This window comes from Lissotriton helveticus, chromosome 8 (assembly GCF_964261635.1).
Source record: "Lissotriton helveticus chromosome 8, aLisHel1.1, whole genome shotgun sequence".
In the NCBI taxonomy this organism is placed as follows: Eukaryota; Metazoa; Chordata; class Amphibia; order Caudata; family Salamandridae; genus Lissotriton; species Lissotriton helveticus.
The window spans coordinates 1345035237-1345055700 of record NC_136069.1 but is presented as its reverse complement, the minus strand read 5'-3'; the positions used below and the strand labels follow the sequence as shown (position 1 = coordinate 1345055700).

At 44.7% G+C, this 20464-nt stretch overlaps 1 protein-coding gene across 1 annotated transcript in view; it reads left to right on the top strand.

Moving 5' to 3' along the window:
* The window catches only part of TBX19 (T-box transcription factor 19), a 214169-nt gene that overhangs the window by 169031 nt on the left and 24674 nt on the right, over window positions 1-20464 (top strand). Inside the window, exons 6-7 of the mRNA XM_078656193.1 lie at window positions 11412-11421; window positions 18381-18469. Of these exons, the coding sequence (XP_078512319.1) occupies window positions 11412-11421; window positions 18381-18469 (99 nt within the window). The remainder of the gene's footprint in view (window positions 1-11411; window positions 11422-18380; window positions 18470-20464) is intronic.

Sequence of the window (20464 nt, the reverse complement as noted above, 5' to 3'; positions counted from 1 at the left end):
GTCACAACAACCCCTATAACCATGAGAATCTTCCAACCCCAAGTCGACATTAGATTCCAAAACCATCCTAGAAGCGTCCAATCTCCCTCGTCCACGTGTATGGACTCCGAGATTTTGTGCAACTTGGAGATGGCTTGATAAACCGTTGGAGCGTTATCCGGTATGAATATGCAGCAGCTCGAATGGATGACTTTGCACACACCACCTCTATCTGCTAGAACAATGTCTAGAACCATACGGTTCTGTAACGTCATAAGCCTATCCGCTTGAAGCTCTGCTGTCAGATTACCAAGGGCGCTTGCAGTTATGTTAGCGGTTGACTCTACTACACGAGTTAACTGTCTCAGATTTCTGCTATTGACCATAGGGCCCCAAAACGGTAGAAAACCCTTGAAGAAGTCTCCTGCTTCTTGACCGGAAGTATCCTCTTTACTAATGACGCCTCTCACAACTCTGATTTTGTGATAGTCGGCAGTAACAGTGAAAGTCGGGGGCAAGAGATTTGCAATATAGCAGGTACCTGAGAAGTCATGAGGTAACCACGTATATGCTCGGTCATAACATACAAAATAGGTACCCTTGGCAGTCAGAAAGACAGGGGAAGAGAGCATCGGTAGAACGTAAGTATCCACACAAGCACTCTTCCCAAGCTGGGCTCTTGGATTTCGGCCACGACCTTGCAGACAAAAGTGGCCTAGGTGAGGTACAATCCAGATCGGAGATGAGCTTTTAAGCTGCCTATCACCCACTGATATACTATACTCAGCCTCACTAAGGTACTTATAGGCCTGCACTTCCTCCTCTGGGATGAGCGAAGCATCAAAAATGTCTCTATCTAGATCAGCCATCGCTATCGCTAGAGACTTATGGTACGGGCCAGGACCAAAGCTTGCTGAGCGTGGCTCTCGATGGGGGTAGGAATCTAGTGCACTACGGAACATGATTTGGAATGCCCGGGCTGACCCTTGGGGGCTGTACGGAAGAACCAAATATGGGATACCCCTGTCCATGGTATGTGGCATTAGCCCACACACCCAACAATTTGTAGTATTTACCACCAACTGATGCTGATGCAAAAGTTGCACAAAGGAATTGTTTCTAAATTCCGCACGTCTGACTTGCTCATGTTGGGGCAGTAGGTGAAAAGAATGTGGAGAAACAGTAGAGACGAAATTTAGATCGTGAGAAGGAGAGGTAGGTAAGGCAGAAGGCAGTAATGATTGAAAACCAAAATATACTCCACCCACCAGCAGCATAGAAACAGTTAGGAACAACATGAAAACCTGTAATAAAAAACATTTTGTTCGAAATGTGCTGTACAATTTAGATCTTTGCGCCGTCTTTTCCTCTAGCTTCGACAGCTTGGAGAACTCCATCCTCTAACAACCGTCCGCAACGTTCTTGACGCACTTCGTTCTGAGTAGCGATTATCAATTCCCAGGAGTTCCCAGAAATCGACAAAAGAAATTGACCTAATGTCAATAACTGCTAAACAGAAAGAAGTACCCGCGCGGCCCTACGGCCAACCCAGATGGCAGGTTTTAATCAGTTAAATAATCAATTTTATATACGTCTCCTAGCTGTTCTGGAAAAGAAATACATACATAATAAAATGTCCACAATGGTCAAGGCAAAATGTGAGGGGGTATTTTGAAATCAAAATAATAAAAAAATGTATTCATCTTTATTGCGTGTACGAAGAAAGTATCGGTTTCTTCCGGGTCGAGTCTGATCTTCAACCAATGGATTGGATGGTGAAAGAGTGTTCGATTGTTCAGGCAATTGTTCAGTACTTGAATTCTCCAATGATGAAGGAAAGGAAATTGTTTGAGAGGAATCAACAGGGGTGTCAGATAAAACTGAAGTGTTCCCTATGGGCTGAGCTTCGCTAAATGGGACAAAGCGCTGGGGAACGTCAGTTTCAGACGAGGAAAAACCTTTACGTATCCATGTGTCAATCAATCAATCAATCAAGGGCATTTGTAGAGCGCACTACTCACCCGGAGGGTCTCAAGGCGCTACTGTCTGCCGGCAGAGGAAGCGGAACCTTCTTGGTGTGGGTGGCATGCACCCAGTGTTTTCGTCCCTCCAGCCGAACCGCCGTCCTCGTGGCTAGTAGCACCTGGAAGGGTCCCACAAATCTCGGCTCAAGGTGACGTTTTCGTCCGAAATTACGGGTTAGGACCCAGTCCCCTGGTTGGAGCCGATGACCAGGACCCTCTGTTTGTGACGGCAGAGCCTCAAAAACCTGTTGATGAATCAAACTCAATTTAGCAGTCAGATCATATAGATAATCAATCAACATTGGATATTCAAGTCTGTTAAACTCTTTAGGCCTCGGAACCCCCCAAATGTTCGCAGGACGGCCGAACACAATCTCATATGGGCTAAGCCCTACTCGAGAGTGTACAGTAGCCATGGTCGATAAGAGAGCTAGAGGCAAAGCGTCGGGCCATGATAAACCAGTCGTTGCCTGGATTTTAGCAAGCTTCAATTTCAGGGTGCCATTATATCCTTCCACCAAACCTGCTGACTGAGGATGATTGGCACTATGAAATTTCTGGGATATTCCTAAACCACGACACACACTCTTCATCACACTTCCCACAAACTCACTTCCGTTGTCCGACCATACAATCCGAGGCATGCCGTACCTGGGAAAATACTCTTTGAGCAGAATTTTAGCTGTGGATAGAGCAGTATTATCCTTAAGAGGGTAAGCCTCAATCCATCTGGAGAATGCGCATACTACGACCAAAACATACTTCAAATTGTTGCATCTCTCCATATGGATGAAGTCCAATTGGATAACTTCGAAAGGACATGTAGGAGGGGCAAAATGACCAGGTGGAGTGGGGGTGCCCTTACCGGGATTATGCATCAAACATACCATGCAATTCTTAACCACTCTCTCTGCACATTTAGTAATCCCATCATTCTTCCATACAGGAGACAATAACTTGCATATGCCCTTCGAGCTAATATGTGCTGTGCCATGGGCCATTGTAACAACAGCAAGCACATATGCATCCGGTAACATCCATCTCTGTTTCTCTGACAAGTCAACCCAACATCCATTCTCGTCTAACTTTCCCGTGCTTTCTTTCCACTTAGTCTTTTCCATTTCAGTGGCCACATTCTGTATTTCCTTCACACTTTCAACTGTGTCCTCACACATGCTAGTCTCGGCTGGCCATCTTACCGAATTCGCAACGTACATTCGATTTGTCAGATCTCTAGCTGTCTCTTTAGCAGTTTCGTCTGCAAACGCATTACCATGACCAACATCATCTGTCACTTTTCGGTGCGCACTACATTTAATTATGGCCACCTGCTTAGGCAATGTAAGTGCATCTAAAAGGTCATTCACAAGCTGTCCATGCTGAATCTTCGTACCATGTGACGTAAAAATCCTCTTTCTTTCCACAATCGCCCAAAACTATGTGCCACACCAAAAGCATACTGACTGTCTGTAAACACATTCACCCGTTTTCCTCTAGACAACACACACGCTCTCGTCAAGGCAATCAACTCAGCTGCCTGAGCCGAGTTCTGACTCAATCTCGCAGTTTCCACAATCGTACTCAACGTCACTACAGCATACGCAGTCGTCACATCACCATTCGGTAACTTAAAACAGGAACCATCAACATACAAAGTACCATCGGGATCTACCAATGGAGTATTTTTTAGGTCAATACGACCCTTCGTTTCTTCTTCAGTTCTCAGATAACAGTCATGTGGTGCTACATCACTTGACTCCGTGTTGATCGGCAATAATGTTGCTGGATTCAACACATTACACCGTTTTATCCGTATGTGACTAGCCAGTAACGTCAGCTCATACCCAGACAACCTTGCGCTCGTCAAATGTTGAGTTTTCGTTCAGTTCAAAAGAGTGTCAACTGCATGCGGAACCATCACCGTAAGCATATTATCCATGACCAGACCTGCGGACTGTCGAATGGACGCCGCAGCAGCCGCTGTTGCTCTTAAACAACTCGGCAAAGCTCTAGCTACTGGGTCTAAGGTCGAAGAAAAATATGCGCATGGGCGCTGTTTGTCACCAAATTGTTGCGCCAGAACACTCAACGCACAACCATCCCTCTCGTGAACGTACAGTGTAAATGGCTTACTGTAATCAGGAGTACCTAACACAGGAGCCGAACACAACGCATCACGTAATTCAGAAAAACCTTTTTGACACTCTTCAGTCCATGGCAAAGGAGTCGGAACATCCTTGCAGGTGAGAGCTAACAATGGTTTCGCCAATAGTGAAAAATTTGGGATCCATTGTCTGCAGTATGACGTGATACCTAGAAAGGCACGTACATCTCTCTGAGTTTTTGGCACAGTCATTTGGGTAATCGCTGCAATTCTCTCTGGGGTCAACCTTCTCCCTTCTTTTGACAATAAGTGACCTAAGTAGGTTACTTCTTGGCAACAATATTGCAGCTTGGAAGGTGACACCTTGTGATGTAAGTCACATAAATGCCGCAACAACGATACTGTAGCAGTTCTACAAATATCTTCCGTATCAGCAGCTACCAACAGGTCGTCAACGTACTGAATCAAGGCTGCGCCTGCCGGTAATACAAATGAATCAAGTTGACTTTTAAGGGCTTGACTGTAGATCGACGGACTCTCACAATAGCCCTGTGGTGCATGTTTCAGTCTAAAACTGCGACCACCTAATGAGAATCCGAATAGGTCTCTGCTTTCCTCAGCAATCGGGATACTAAAGAAAGCATTCTTTAGGTCGATCACCGTGAACCAGGAGGCAGACGCTGGAATCAGGGTCAACAAAGTCGTGATATCAGGGACCACGGGGAACTGTGGAATCACGATTTTATTTACTTCTCTCAAATCGATTATGAAACGGTACACAGGAGGTTTAGATGGATCAGTTCGTTTTAAAATGGGTAACACAGGACTATTACACACATTTCCCCGAGTTTCTTCAACGACGTCCTTTTCGATCAGATCGTGTACAATCGTCAATAGCGCCCGTTCTCCCTCAATGGAGATACGATACTGAGGTATACGTGGCAATCGCACATTTGGTTTCAGCTTGATCATATAAGGTGGGATGTCCAAGAGACCCACGTCATTGGGACCTGTGGCCCATAGAGACGCAGGAAGGGAGCTCAATTCCGGCGGGAGTTTATCGATCGACAAGTACATAGGAGAGATTACTCTCCGACCTAATGTAAGCTCCACTCCTTCAGGAGAGCAATACAATGTCGCATATAACCGTTTTAACAAATCCAAGCCCAGAAGATTCTCACCACAACCAGTAGATAAAATCAATGGAGCCTCCAGCTCATGAGGGCCAATTGTAAGGGGTAAAGGGCTAGAGACAGGATTGCTAACAGGGGCGCCAGAGAATCCAACGGAAACATTTGTTAAGCCGGACAAAGGTGCGCCAGGGAGGTTCGAATGCATGATGGAACTTTTCGTCGCACCAGTGTCTAACAGAAAAGGCTCAACTACGCCAGATGTAGCAACTGCGACGTAAGGCCCACTCTGATCAACCGGAACTGATACTACTCCCTCTCTCTGTCGGTGGCTGTCCTAGTAACGATCGTTTACAACAGTCTCATGTTCAACGTAATAGTCGTCCGCATAATACTGCGCTGATTTATCGGACCTTACATTTCGCTGGTCAAAACAATTAATCGCGTCCGAGGACGTATTAGGGCCCTCAGTCTGATTTTGAAAGGTACCGCGGCCTCTACCTCGAGATGCTTGTTGAGGACCACCACGACCCCCTCGTGCCGATACACCATTAAGGCGATCACGTAAAGCCGGACAATCATATTTTATATGTCCCTCTCTTCTACAATATGCACACTGGTTATACCCAAGCATAGATCTGAAGTCAGAGGAGTCAGGACGTGACTGTATTCTGGAGGATTGCGATTGTGGTCTATATTGCTGTTGCGAATCATTTTGATTTGAACGTGGAGGATACGCTTGCTGCAACAAAACCTTCGTTTTGAGCTCCTTCGTTTTCTTATCTACACAATCACTTTCTTCTTTTTCCCTATTCTCATAATATTGAGCCGTCGCTAATATCTGTGCAGTGGTTGAAACAGCCCATGCACTTTCTGAATTCTTCAATTTGTTGCATAGTTCAGGTAACAAATTTAACACGAACTTATCAACGAATAACCGCTGACCTCCTTCAGTGCTCATATCCTGACCACTATGATCGACAAATGCTTCCTCGAACCTAGTAAAGAAGTCCGAGACACTCTCGTCTTTCTTTTGCTTACAAGCTGATAATTTATCCCAGTTCACCCTCATCGCTGGCATGAGAGTTTTCATAAGTGTAATTATTCTCTGAGGTAGACCCGTAATTAACTGCTCAGGCTTAGCCCCACCAACTTGTCGGCCATCAGCTGCTATTAGTGCAGCCCAATCACCGCCTAACTCATTCGCATGATTTTCCTGACGAATTTTCGCCCAAACCGGTTGTGGCACAACATTACCGAACAGCATGTCGATGTCGGCAAGGTTCATAATAGTAGCATCTACCAATTGGGACAACTCCTTATAGTAACCCGCCGGATTCTTGCGTGGATCAGGCAAAGATTGTTTCACCTGCAAGACTTCTGATCGCTTCCATGGGAGGTGTATCCAAACTCTTTGGAAATGTGGAAGAATCGGAGGATTAGCAGCAGGAGCACCTGGCATGTATACTGGCGGAACTTCTCTCATGGGATACTGACCAGGAGCCGCTTTCCAAGTTTCTAAGTCGTCATCATTAAATGACACGCGAGAAGGCACTGTGGATCTAAAGGATAACAATCGCTCTAAGGCACGTCGTACATCGCCACCTACAATCATACCGCTCGAAAATTGACTCTGAAGTTCAATCATATCGGGCGGTACGTTATCTAAATTGTCATTATACCATTCTTCCTTCAAAAAGTTACACATTTCTTCGAACACGAATCTCTGTGTCGGCTCATTAAACTGAGAAAACGTCTCGAAAACCATGCGTGGAGGGTAGTTGGCAGGATGTCTTATCCACCTATGTGCCATTGTCACTAACGTCTCTTTTTCCCTTCCACTAGGGATCTGACTCCGTCTTTGGGGAGTTTCAGAAGTATCGGATGGAAATAACTGACCAGAAAGCGGTGAATAAAGGGTAGCAACAGTGTTAGGGATACGATTACGAACAGAAGGAGAAAGGAGAACAGGAGCCACAACGTTTGAAGTGACGGCAGAAGCAGGCAAGATAGTCGGGGTGGCAGGGACAATAGGCTGAGAAGGTACAGGCAAAGGAGCAGTAGGAATAGAGAAAGGTGGTGGGACAAAAGTAGGACCAACAACGGGCTGACCCGCAGCCGCCGGAACAACAGGAGGGACAACAGGAGGAACAACAGGCGGAACTACAGGAGGAACTACAGGGGCTGTAGCACCCTGTGCATAAGGAGGTGGCGATTTCATCAAATACGCTAACAAGGGATCCTCCTTTAAATCCTCTTCTTTCTTATCCTGACTAGTTGGTAAAACCGGATAACATTTGTCTATCCTCATGTGATGCAGTCTAGTGGAAACTTCTATTTCTTTTTCTTCTTTATCTCGCTGACATTGTTGTACAACTTGCATTATCGGAACGATACCTTCTCTTCGATTCTTTTTAAACTGTTTGATTTCTTTCTGCTTGGCCTCTTTACGCCACAACCGAAAGGAATCAAACATAGCTGGCCTAGCTTTCTTTTTAAACAATTTAGCTTCAAGATTATCTAAAATCGCAAGTTCAAAACTTCCGTGCGGTGGCCAACTAAGGACACCATCTTTTTTCGTGTAACGGACCCAATATTTATTATATATAATAGGGCCCACACCATGTCGACTATAGAGCTCATATATCGGAGTTCCAACTGGAGGTATCGGACACGAGTCCTCCAACCGGGAATCCTTGTTGCAACATTTAAAGAAACCAAGAAAACCACTATGGCTAGGCATCGTGCACACTAACCTAGTATCAAACTTCAAGGGTTACCGAAGTACTGAATCTTCGTGAAAGACAAAACCCTCGGTTTTTGGCAATTGCAACTGTCAAATAACAACTAAGAACCAACAACTAAGAACCACAAATGCAATGGAACCATGCAAACAACAAAGCTTCAACAAGCTGAAACAACAACTAAGGACTGGGAGCGACCCACAAATACTTAACTGAGAGCTTCAATGGCGTCACCAGGAAGGCCCGTCTATCGTCTCGCTGTACGAAAGGTCTACGCCAGGCGTCGAAAACAGGTCGACAGTCAGGGCATCGGTCCGTCGCAGCCGTCAGGAGGCGGGAATCTTCGCGGGAAAAATCTTCGGACCACTTATTTCGACAACAGGATCGATGAAGCGGGGTGCACCTTTTCCTCGGAGATTTCACACGAAGTTCCTCACAATCGTCAGGCTTTGGACCGGTACCGCCGATGTCGCCCCACGTTGGGCGCCAACTGAAGGACTGGACTATTTAAGGCCCAGCGGTGCCAGGGAACAACACCTAAAACCTTTGTGGGATACCTGTTCTGGCGCACTAAAGACAGAGACACGGGAGACTTCCTTCGGCGTCAAAGATCAGCGTTTATTACTGCAGGGATGCAAAAGTCATGAGAAGTACAACAGAGTGTAGGTTCCAAGAGTCTGCTTCAAATTGCATTTGTGGGTCGCTCTCTTTTATACAAGATCTTGTCATTGCACAATATGTAAGCAAAAGGTTACAGCTCAGTTCCCACAGTAAAATTCAAAAGGATCGCTTTCATGTATTCAGAACCCCGGAACATAATTACATTAACATCACCAGTTCCAACTGTAAAAGCACATCTTCCCACCATTAGGTACATTCCACTTGAGTTGTAAATAAGCAAGAGAAAGAGACAAGAACAGCTGCAGGGAAGTCAGACAACAGGGAGGAGAGAGTGTGAGGATAATATTGTATGCGTAATCGTAGCTTAAAAGGGCTTGATCCCAGCACGTGCGAGGCTGAAACAATAGACCGGCACGGCAGAATCACCTTCGAGCGGAGGCAACTGCTTTAGCAGTGTCCTCCCCCTACTCATAAAAGACTCATGAAAAGGCATATGCTTCTTCCGTGAAGCTTGGGAACAAAAGGTCACGATGCGGACAGTTGCCTGTTCGCTGACTACGTGAGGGCAAGAAACAAAATGGATGCCGTATCTAAAATGGAACCCGAGGGTTCATTGGAAAAACCTGTAAATGAGACGAACTCTTCTGAGTAGCATGGCGATACCGCGTACACTTACTAAACTCGTCATTTACGGTTCATAGATACCACACTCGTCCATATTCGGCGATGCCCAAAACGTCGTAACGATTTTCACGGAACCTCAACGTAAAGACCTTGGTAGTACCATGCAGGATGACCTTCAGCCTAGCTGGATTCATGAGATACACCTCCGCGCCTAGTTGTTGTAGGGGAGAAATCAGCTGTCGCAGATGCCATCTGCGCTCGACAGTCTGGTGGCAAAAGTCCGGTTTAGAGAAGAAGGTAATATCATGAGCCCCTTTTTTTGAGTTGGGGCGAGCCTTGTCATAGACCAATTGCCTCAGGAGAAAATTACCAAAATATACAATGAAGACCCGGGGCTGACCTTCAGTTACATTGCCGTTGTTGTATTGCCTTTTCAGAAAGAAGGGAAATCGGTGAGCTCGCTGCACTTAGCGATCCCAATTCCAGTTGGAATGCTCTGGGAAAGAGTCTTGCAGTAGCTTGACAATGAACTGCCTGGGATCCTCCCCCTCCTTTCCTTCTGGAATCCCCAGCAAGCGCAGGTTATTCCGGCGTTGCCGGTTTTCATGCTCCTCCATTTTCACCATCAGGTCCGAGAGGCAAGCGGAGTTGGAGTCAGTTGCCTGTTTAGTTGCCACTGCTTCGGTTTCCAGTTGTTCCGTCCTGGTCTCGACCATGCCCACTCGCTCGCTGATATCTGTACAAGTTTTGTTCAGCCGTCTGAGACCGCCCTGTAATTTTTTTGCTGCGTTCTTGGCTGCTAGATTTTCCCCTCTCACTTCCTCCTGAAAATATTTAATCGAAGTGAGTATGTCGGCAAGTGAGGGCTCCGTTGACTCATCGCCTTTGGTTTTTTGTTTTCTTGGGCTGCGCCATTGTGTTTGTAGTTGCGATTGGATCGGCTTGTCTTCTTCTAGGTAGTACGACATCTGCGAGTCCGAGTAGTCCCATTTAAGCGGACTTCTCCGTTTGATCTTATTCCTGGATTTTTTAGGGCTGACGACGTACCGGTATTATCACGGGAGGCCTCACTTTCCTCTTCACTAGCACTGTTAGTATTATCTTGATCTTCTTCCATCTCCCCTCCCCTGATGAGCTCGGGGTACTGTCTGAGACTGAGTAAAAATCCTCCTGTCCAATCTCTGGAGTCCAAGGGGCGATGGTGCCAGGAGGAACTTCCAGGCCTCGGATGACTGCTTCCGTCCCTGTGAAGAGATCCCTGGTATTAAGGTTCTCAGAAGGTTTGTATAGGGTGTTACCAATATTTCCTTCATCTGCTTCCCGGTGTTCGCTCTCAGTAGGAAGTGGGGTTAAGAGAGGATTGGGAGGAGGATTGGGAGGCTCATAAGAGCCAAGAGCATGATCATGTTCTTCGGCTGGGGTGTGTGGTGAGAGAGAGAGCTCGGTTGAGCTGTGTTGATTGACTGGTAGGCTGTGGGGGCATCTAGGCTGAGGGGGGCTTTACTAGCGTCCAGACCATTAACAGGGATTTGACTGAGGTTGCCACTAGCACTATCCTGCTGAGAAGAGGCATCAGCTGTATTAAGTCTTTGCGTTTCTCTTGTGGCAGCCTGATTCTTAGCCACTAAAAAGATCTTAGCAGGAAGGGGGTGTGTTAAGCCATCATCTTTACTGTCTTTAACATCTTTAGTAAAAGCCCCTGCCCCTGCCCCTGTCTGGCCAATGTTTTTTTTCTCCACACTGACCTGTTTGGGCTTGGTCTTGGTCTTGCCGGTGTCGTCTCCTGCAGAGTGATCCTTCCCTGCAATGGGTGTCTTTGCTTTTAGACCCTTTTTTATTCCACGGTGACTCATACTTTTTGCTCTGTTTCCCTCGTCGAGTCTAGATCTCTCCGATGTTCGGCACTGCCCCCAAAGTCCACACAGCGCCGTCAATATCACATCCGCCAAGGGCAGAGAGCTCGGACCTTGAAAGCACACAGCCCGCTACTCAGCACAGCGCCTCCCCACCCGTCTGCTCAAGCGTTCGCTGGGCGTACGTCTCCAATGTCCGCAATACACGCAAAACGCGTGTAATAATAATTTCTCCAAGCTAGCTGCCGAAAAAAACAGCCAGCCCGCCAGGCAATCCTCCTTCCCCAAACACCTCTCCACCGCCTCGATAAGTGACCTAGGCGGTCCCGCAGCTCCGAGCAGGTCCTGCTGCGTCCTCCGCTGTCTCGAAATTCTCTGCACCTGTGATCCTAGCATCACTGATGCGTGCGCAGGGCAGGTAGCCGATCCCTCGAGGTCCGGTGGCTGGTGTGGCGGACGTGAGCACAGGCTTACGCTGACTCCATCTTGCTCCTCCGGCGCAGACGCTTTAAACGTGTCCCACAACAAACAAGTTAAAATCTCTGAATTATCATTAAAGAAGAAAAATTCTGAAGCAAAAGAAATAAATGAACTAGAAAATTGAGCATCTTGAAGTAAAAAAATATTTAATCTCCATTTATGAGGTGGAGATCTATGGGGAAGTCCAAGTCAGTAGCAGCCATGGCATGATCAGAAAGTACAATTGGAGCAATGTGGGAATGTAAAAGGCACTGTGAAAGAGATTTGGATACAAAAATATGGTCTAGTTGTGAAAGGGTGCCATGAGTGGCAGAATAAAAGGTATAATCTCTAACAGTAGGATTAGATATTCTCCATGAATCTACCAATGCACTTGGTGAAATTGTTTAGACATTTTATGTGACAAAAATTTAACTGACGACTGTCTATCCAAAAAAGGATCTAAAATTTGATTACAATTTCCGCCTAGAATAAAATAAGCATCATAATATTATGCACATTTTCTTGAAATGGAAGGCCAAAAAGTGTGATCCGGTTATGTAGGAGCCAATGGCGGCTGGTCCATAGGGGTGCCAGGGCGGCACCCCACAAAAGAAACTGCTCACTGCAGTTCGGGCAACAGGACTGTAAGCAGACGAATTGACAGCTTTCACAATTCGTATGTTTACATTTCCGGACCGGCCTGTGCTTCACGGGTGAAAGTGCGCATGTCAACACAGAGCGCACGCAGGCGAGAGCAGGAGTCCAGAAGATGGTCTGTCTGCGCATGTGAGAGAGCAGCATTGCTCCTCACTCACATTCACAAACCATTAGGTATGGTGCGCATGCCTAGTGTGCAGGCGTCTGAAGATAGGCTCCTGCTCGGGCGGTGATGCGTTTTTCGCAAAGTCGCCCCATGCCCTATCAAATGCCAGGATACAGAGTAAACAAGGGTCAGCCGCCCACCCCCCATCCCATCCAGTCATTATTTCCTGTTGAGCGGCAAAATAAAAGAGCGGGTAGAAGTTAGTTCCACCACAGACGTGATGCGACGCCTGGTAAGTTTTATTCATTAAATTAACCTCCACCCCCCCTCCCCGTGCATACCCCCAAGTCATACTAGCCGCAACTGGATGTGGAATTTCTTGCAATCCAATTTCGATCGAGTGACCCCTGGTTTTACTCATCTGTTGGTCAAGAAAAGACTTTGGGAGGTGGGTGGGTGTTCGCTGAACTGGAAAGTCGGACCGTTTTGGGTTTTCCTTCATCAGCGCTTCCCTCTACTGCCTTTCCGCGCGGCCCTCCAGAAGGTCAAGGTTTCCAATTAGTCAGGTTTGCCTGAGGTCACAGAGTGTAATCAATGTGGAGCCTGCTTTGTAAAAGGTGCACTAATTGGCATCAAAGTCAAGAGCAGATAAATAACTGACAGCGTGAGCATTAAGGCAAAAGGATACACTGCACACGGCCCAGCTACGATTGCACGAGGCTCAGAGATGCCGGTAATAGGTCGGACAGCCTGTGAATGGTAATGTCACTGGGAAGATGATTCCAGGCTAGACTGCTAAGAAGCCGCAGGCACTCGGGTCCGGAGCTCAGCAGAACCCACCGAGGAGTGCGGAGGCACAAGTTAACATGCCATGGCTGCAACCTGCTGTTCCCGGGTCAACTCCGATCTACTGCCGAATGGAGCAAGCTGCCAACTTGTTTAATCTGAAGGTCTGCGCCTCCAGAAGCAAACCAACCTCAGACGTGGTCATTTTCGCATCAAATTTATAGTCTTGATGAGAAGGAAGAACAAGAAATAACGATTTCAGGTAAAGTTATGCCAGACCCACCCAGGCGCTTCTATGGACTAGTCAAGGAGGTATAGTAGCCATAGTTTGGAACCTGAATGATGTGACATACTGTTTAATTTCTGGAAAGTTATAAATGTGCTCGCTGTATGGTTTTTATATGTTCCTGATGTCAATAGTTGACTAGTAATATCAACTCTCAGAACGGTGTGCGTTCATCGTGGTATAAAACTATAAGGAGACTTAACAAATATATAAAGTGGGAAATGCAGTACATTTCTAGTTGTTTGAATAATTATTCTAAATGTGCATCAATATTGAAGTTCAGAGCTGTCATCTTTAATTTGAGATTCTCCAGCCACAAAATATACCACTACCTGCTATTTTAATTAAGGCTGACCACTTTACTGACTCTGAAGACAGACTGCAGCAAACATTTTAAAACATGAGTTTACTATTTACGTGACATCTCACTTGCCGGCTCTAAGCAGTGTCACACACAGCATGTTCATTTGATTTTTCTTCCTTCATATTCACTGCCCTTATAATTGTTTTTACCCTACACTGCATGTTATTGAAATCTTGCAGTGTCTCCACATTTGGCCTTTATATCATTGGAACTAATTCACACGCTCACTCGACACAGTACAGTGAGACAATAATGTTACGCCCTACCACTTTCAAATGTCACCAGCCGCTACCGGTAGGAGCATATACATTAATTATAATCATAGGTATATTTTCTACAAGAATATTAACAATAGTCCATCTACAAGCATCCTCTGTCTCCTGGGAGACCATTGTAAGATTAAAAGATTTGTTACACAATATCACAACCCCATTGTTCTTAATCACTGAAGGAGAAACAAGAACCTGTCCAACCCAGTTTCATTTAAATTTCAATACTTCAACTTGAGTAAGATTTTTTTTTGAAGAAGAACAAGATCAGGATTGGATTTACTCAGATCACAGGATTAAGCGATCCCTTAATATTCCATGTTATTCCTTGGAATTATATAAAGTGAGTAAAAGGATAGACACTTTGAGAACATTAAACCAACTAAAGATTAATACAATAAATATTGACATATATAAATGAGACAATGAAGGGAAGCAAAGGAGGAATCAAGAGTGGAAAAGGAAGAAAAAAAGAAGGAGAAGAACCAGGAAAGGCAGAAGGTGAAAGCAACAAGGAAAAATAAGGAGCAGGAAGAAGAGTCAGTACATATCCAAACAGGACGACTTTTAGGGCATACCTGAAAAAATATCAATAGTAAAAGAACGGGGTGGTGACGACACAGGAAACGATGACACATCAAAGGGGGAGGGAACGAAGACACGCCCAGACCATATATATTTAGGAGGACGGATTGTAGATAGCCAACATACACAATGAATCTGCAAAGAAAGACAAGGAGAACAATTTAGAACAAATAACACAACACAATAAGGCAGCCTCAAAAGCTACGAATTAAACATAGTAAATACAACAAGAAGCCTCAACCGTTAGACAGACCAGAGGTATCCATAGTGACCAAGGCATGTGCTTGTATAAACTTTTTAAGTTCAGCTGCATCCTCAAATGATGTAGTTTTGTTCTGGAATGTCACCTTAAAAACACAAGGATAAAAGAGACCATATCTAGGTTCAAGAGAAAGAAGAGGAGCATGCAGATTAAGAAACATTTCCCTTCTGGCAGCAGTGGCATTAGAAACATCCTGAGAGAGGAAAACTCTTTACCTCAACAAAGTGACTTGACGTTTAGCTTTAGCTGCAGAGAGAACTGTCAATAAGTCAGTAAACTTAAAAAAAACAAAAAATACTCCCCTCGGCTTGACAATGTAGAATGAGGACCCAACTTGCGCGCCCTCTGAAAGCTCTGGGTAGTAGATGAAGGTAAGTCTAACAGTTTCGGTAGGAAGGTGGTAAAAAAAGAAACAGGATCATTTACTTCCAATGCCTCAGGAAGGCCATTAATATATAGATGATTTCACCGTTTTGTGTTTTCTAAATCTTCTGTGTGCTGCTTGAGTCGTAAAACCTCCTTCTCCAAACAATAGATCTTGTTAGTTTCCTCATACAAGTCTACAATCTGCTGTTCCACCGTAAACACACGTCCCTCCATTGCCATCATCCAAGCGCTGTATCCTGTTATTAGTCTCCTTCATGAAGGGACGTAAAGCACAAATCTCTTCCAGTAGTAATTCCAAAGAAATAGGGGACACAGATTTTTCAGGAAAGGAGGATCCTGTTTCAACCTCTTGGAGACACAAGAAGGGGATTGATCTTTACGTGTTGAGGATTGTAGAGAAACAGCACGTGACATAGAAGAAGCAGCCATTTCACCAGGGGAGTCGAGCAAATCCTCCGCAAGTCCTTCACAGTGGAAACAGTAGAGCCAACACTCAACGTGGAAGATGACTGTGCCTGGGGGGTAAAAACAAAATGTGGCATCCTTAACCTTCCTATAGAAGACAGAAAAACATTCCAGGGAACGCAAATTGAAGGTTTAAATATATTTTCCACCAGTATATAACTTCTGTATTACTATTATGTGGCAGCTTCAAAATAAATACACTCCAGCTATTCCCCAGACAAAAACAGACGGGTCTGTATACGGGTCTTATATCTTACTTTATAAGAGATACTGGTGTGCAGATCAGGATTCCTGAGATCGTTGTGGACCCTTGCTGACACCGACGGCCATCTTTGAGTGCTCGGACCAAGAATTCAGTAGGAAACCTTTCGGCAAAAACCTTTCTGTCGTCCTTACTAGTTGTCAGCAGGTCAGTGTGTGTGAAGTCATACCTCCGACAACGCAATGTCAGGGTAAATCAGTTGTCTCCGTTCTTATTTGCCTTAGAAAAATCACAGATGAGGGCAGATCGGAGGCGGATATCAGGCGGCCATCAGGTTTGGGTGCTTGCCAAGCCCCCGAGCATGGTTACATTGCAAAGGTGATCAGATGGAGGGTTTACTGCTACTACCTGAGCTAAAAGTTTTCCGGGGCTTGATTATGGTAGATTTTGCTTGCTTGAGTATGGCAGAATTCTAGTATGAGCACAGCTGCTCAAAGAATCTTTGTTTGTGGACATTCCAAGGTGGGTCAGCCAGCAAAAACTGGCAAATACCATTAATGTTCATAGGTATTCATAAATCTTTTGCAGGCAGCATCTTTCTCCAACCAAATATCACAAGTCTTTCCCCACCCCTAATACATTTGCATATTTTCTCCTGTCAAGAGGCGGAGTAAATCTGTTTTCAGAGTGGAAGTGTGCAAAAACAACTCCAAAATTGATTGCATGCGTTAGGGGTTCTCCATAAGAAAAAAAGTGTTTCATTGTGGAAAAATCCAAAAAACGTTACATTTTGGTGTTGTTTCTGAATGAGCCTTTCTGAGCAAACCTGTACATTAACATGTAAATCAGTGGATACACATGTGTGTTTTGGGGATTTATGGTAATTGCATATTTCCATCTGTACTTTTGAAACTCTTTAAGAATTGAATGAAATTTAGAAATTTACTCAAAATTAATGCTAAGCATAAGCGAGTACATTTCCACCTTTCATCCCACCAGGTTTTATTTTATCTGGAGCTTACAGTGCTCTAAATAAAAGAGTTAATCCCTGCCAACCAGCATTGAGCACATGGATACAATGTTCATTAGTGCTAGAGTCTAAGAACCTGAATTATAATTATGAGGTGATATTAGTGGATATTCTGCCAAAAGCCACTAGATGCCTGAACCACATCTCTTGCAGTCTAACTGCCCCATTTGGTGTCACCAACAGAATGTCCCCCAGCTACATCACTTCCTCTTCCAGCATCCAGAATCATCTCTGTCAGACATGGTGCCAGATGAGCCATCCGCCACCATATCTAGTAGAGTAAATAAAGTGAAAAAACACCATGAAATGGTAGGCTTCCCTTGAAAGATAAAATGTGTATACTTTCCATAGGGGTGGAAAAAGCACAGCACGGCATGGTAGGAAGACAAGACAGGTTGATTCTGACAATACACTCCCAGTTTGGGGGTTCTTTTCTTATGCCTACATTTGATGGCAGATATTTTGCCAACAATGATAGTCACTGAAGGAATTTCCACCAGATAATTTTTCCTTAAAGTGGTTCATTCCAAGAAGAGGACAGCTGCTCTAGGTAAGGAACCTTAGATGTATGCCAGAATGCTAAATATGGCACATTTTCTACCACTGGCTTGGCAGGGGTATGGCGGATCTGCTGCCAAAACCTTAAATTAGACCTTCTGTCTTTTCACAATTTTTATGTGGCGTGAAACCAATCCGATCAGCCAGGTAAGATTCTGTTTCTCAGAATTAACCTGAGGGATTAGTCCCAGCAAATTATTTTCTAAAGTAATAGCTCACCACTTTCAGAATGTTTTCAATACTGTCTGCATTTTGGTAGAAATGTTCTTAATTTTCAGTTTCATTGTTATTTATAAGGGCAACTGAAGTTTCAGTTATTTATAAGGGCAACTGGAGTTTCAGTATATTTGCTTATTGATATTTTGGCCAAATAATTTTATATTTTTTAATTTTTACATCTGGATTTTGATCATTTAACTTCTACAATATGTGGGATACGTTTTAACTTGACCCTTCACATTTGAAAGCAAGGCCTGTGCATGGACTGCTACAGCATTAAAACGTTGATTCTTGTGACTTGTAGATTCCACTGATCTCTTTTGTGCTTAGAAATTTACCATGATATTAGCAGTAGTTCTGGCCCAGAACTAAACTCCTCACAACATCCATTCTCCCTCGGAGTAAAAGGCAAGAACAATGATTACACCAATCTAGTAACAATGTCAGTTGTTTACATGCATTTGTTGTTTTCTTATCATAGCTTGTTTTGCAAAGGCAATCTTTCTATCAACTTCCCCTTTCTGCAGCCATTAATATAGTGTTTTATTTCTGTCTCATTGTCTTAGTAGGAGGCTGGCTATTTTCGAATCCGGAGGCAATATGCTCAACAGGAAGTCCTAACTATCAGTATGCACGACCATTTTCTCAGCCAAACCCAAATAGCCACCATGGGTGCGAACATTATTCTACCGTTCGAGGTCATCGGACTTCACCATATTCAACTAATTATATACACCGGAATCAATCCACAGGTACAATTATCGCTTTATGTGATGGGACGTTTTAGCAACTATTTTTGAGGAATTTGCAAGTACTTTGAAGCAAGCTGTTGTGTACTGCAAAATGTGCAAAAAGGCTAAAGAAAACAGTGATTGGTCAACACTGTTTTCCTATGCTGTGTCAAGAACAAAAACCTAGCTACATCAGGCCTGCATAATCAGGTTAACCCAATAACACCTTTAGACATTTAGAAACACATGAAACTGTATACAAAGGATTGAACTCATAGGATCAACTCATTGAGTTTGGTCCAGTGCATGGCCTTAGACAGTCAGGGCCTGGGTAAGAAACAGGAAAGATAAGCTATGAAAAGCAGAGGCCACAGCCTTGATGCGTGCTGGGTCTTAGTGTGGTATATAAATAAATAATACCGGATCTAGGTTTGACTGGACATAGCAATAACAGATAGCTCAATAAATAAGAGTCAAGATTCGAGGTAGTAGGAGTTTGCAGGTTTAATACAGCATAAAGGACAGGAACAGGACAACCTGCATGGGAACAGGATGGCAGCGCTGCCGGGGGCAGGATCAGAATCGGCGTAACATTTAATAACAGTGCACAAATATATATACTAAAACAGTTACATTACAATACATATGATAGGCGGAGCAGTGGGTGTGGTCAATAGCAGTCGCGAAAGATAAGGGTGAAAATGGGGGTAACAGGGGCGTATACATAGACATGTGATGCAAACGTAACAGAATATGTCATAAATGGGGCGGAAACATGGAGGGGGCTACCTAAGGAGCCGGGACCTCTAACCTAATGGTGCGCGCAAACTGACAATGACGTGTTACTAGGAGAAGCTGGGGGCTATGAACTCTGTGCTAGGAGCAGAGACTGAAGTCTGGAGAGTCAGGGCGACATGTACCTAAACCCTATCTAGTATCTGATGTTTAGAGGACATGTTGATATAAACTAAGAGTCAGGAGGGGAGAGGCTAACGGACTCCAAGACTGGAGCATGCATTATTCTACATGTAGTGCGTGATGAAGAATATTAAATGACCACTAAATGCAGTATTTCTCTTACATGGAGACGTAAAGGCTAGACAATGACGGAAACTATTGATGCGATTCAGTAGCTTAGGAATGCAGAGAAGGAGGGCTGGACTGATAACTAGAATCATAACATACTCTTGGCAGACTCGTAGGCAGAGCCAGGCTGAGCCGGGCACTGTGAGGCAGGAAGTAAGTGAAGGGTCGAGGATACAGGTGGGGGCTGTATCGCTCCTCAGCGGGGCTCAGGAGACAGGAGCTGAATCTGGTGTCCGGGCCCTTTTGAGGCCTAGAAACGGGGACTTTACAATGAAATAACGTGCACACTGAGAAACGTGGCAACGTAACTTTACATAGGCCTGATACTCGTAGCTTTCACGAGAACTGGAAACTGGCATACTAAGGATGGACACAACTGTAATTGCGTCTTTAATCAAACATGGGGGATACATATGCATATTTAATCATGCACACATAACATAAGATGGAGGACACGTAGGGACACAGAACATGGCAAAATTTACTTTTCCACATTCCCTCCTTGTCACTACGTTTCCATCAGGAAACATCAATATTCATGATACCATCTATCATTTCATACAGTATCATTTGCTCGTCTCGAATTTTCTTGGAACGGGATTTAGGACGGTACTTGGGACTAGGAATACAAGATGTAGCACAAATGCCGCAAATCGCAGGGCCACATTGTAAACAGAGGCAGCAACTGAATATGATCGCTACTGCAATACCCAGGAATGACAATACTTTCCATCCCCAGGCGGAAATTATATTCCAGAACCAACCGGACCATGTCCAGGTGCCTGGATCTTGGTGTAACATATGGGCAATTTTATGGAGTCTGGTTATAGCTGAATAAACAGACGGCGCGTTATTAGGAATGAAAATGCAGCAACTAGATCCGATGACTCTACATGCCCCGCCCCTATCGGCCAGTATGACGTCAAGGAC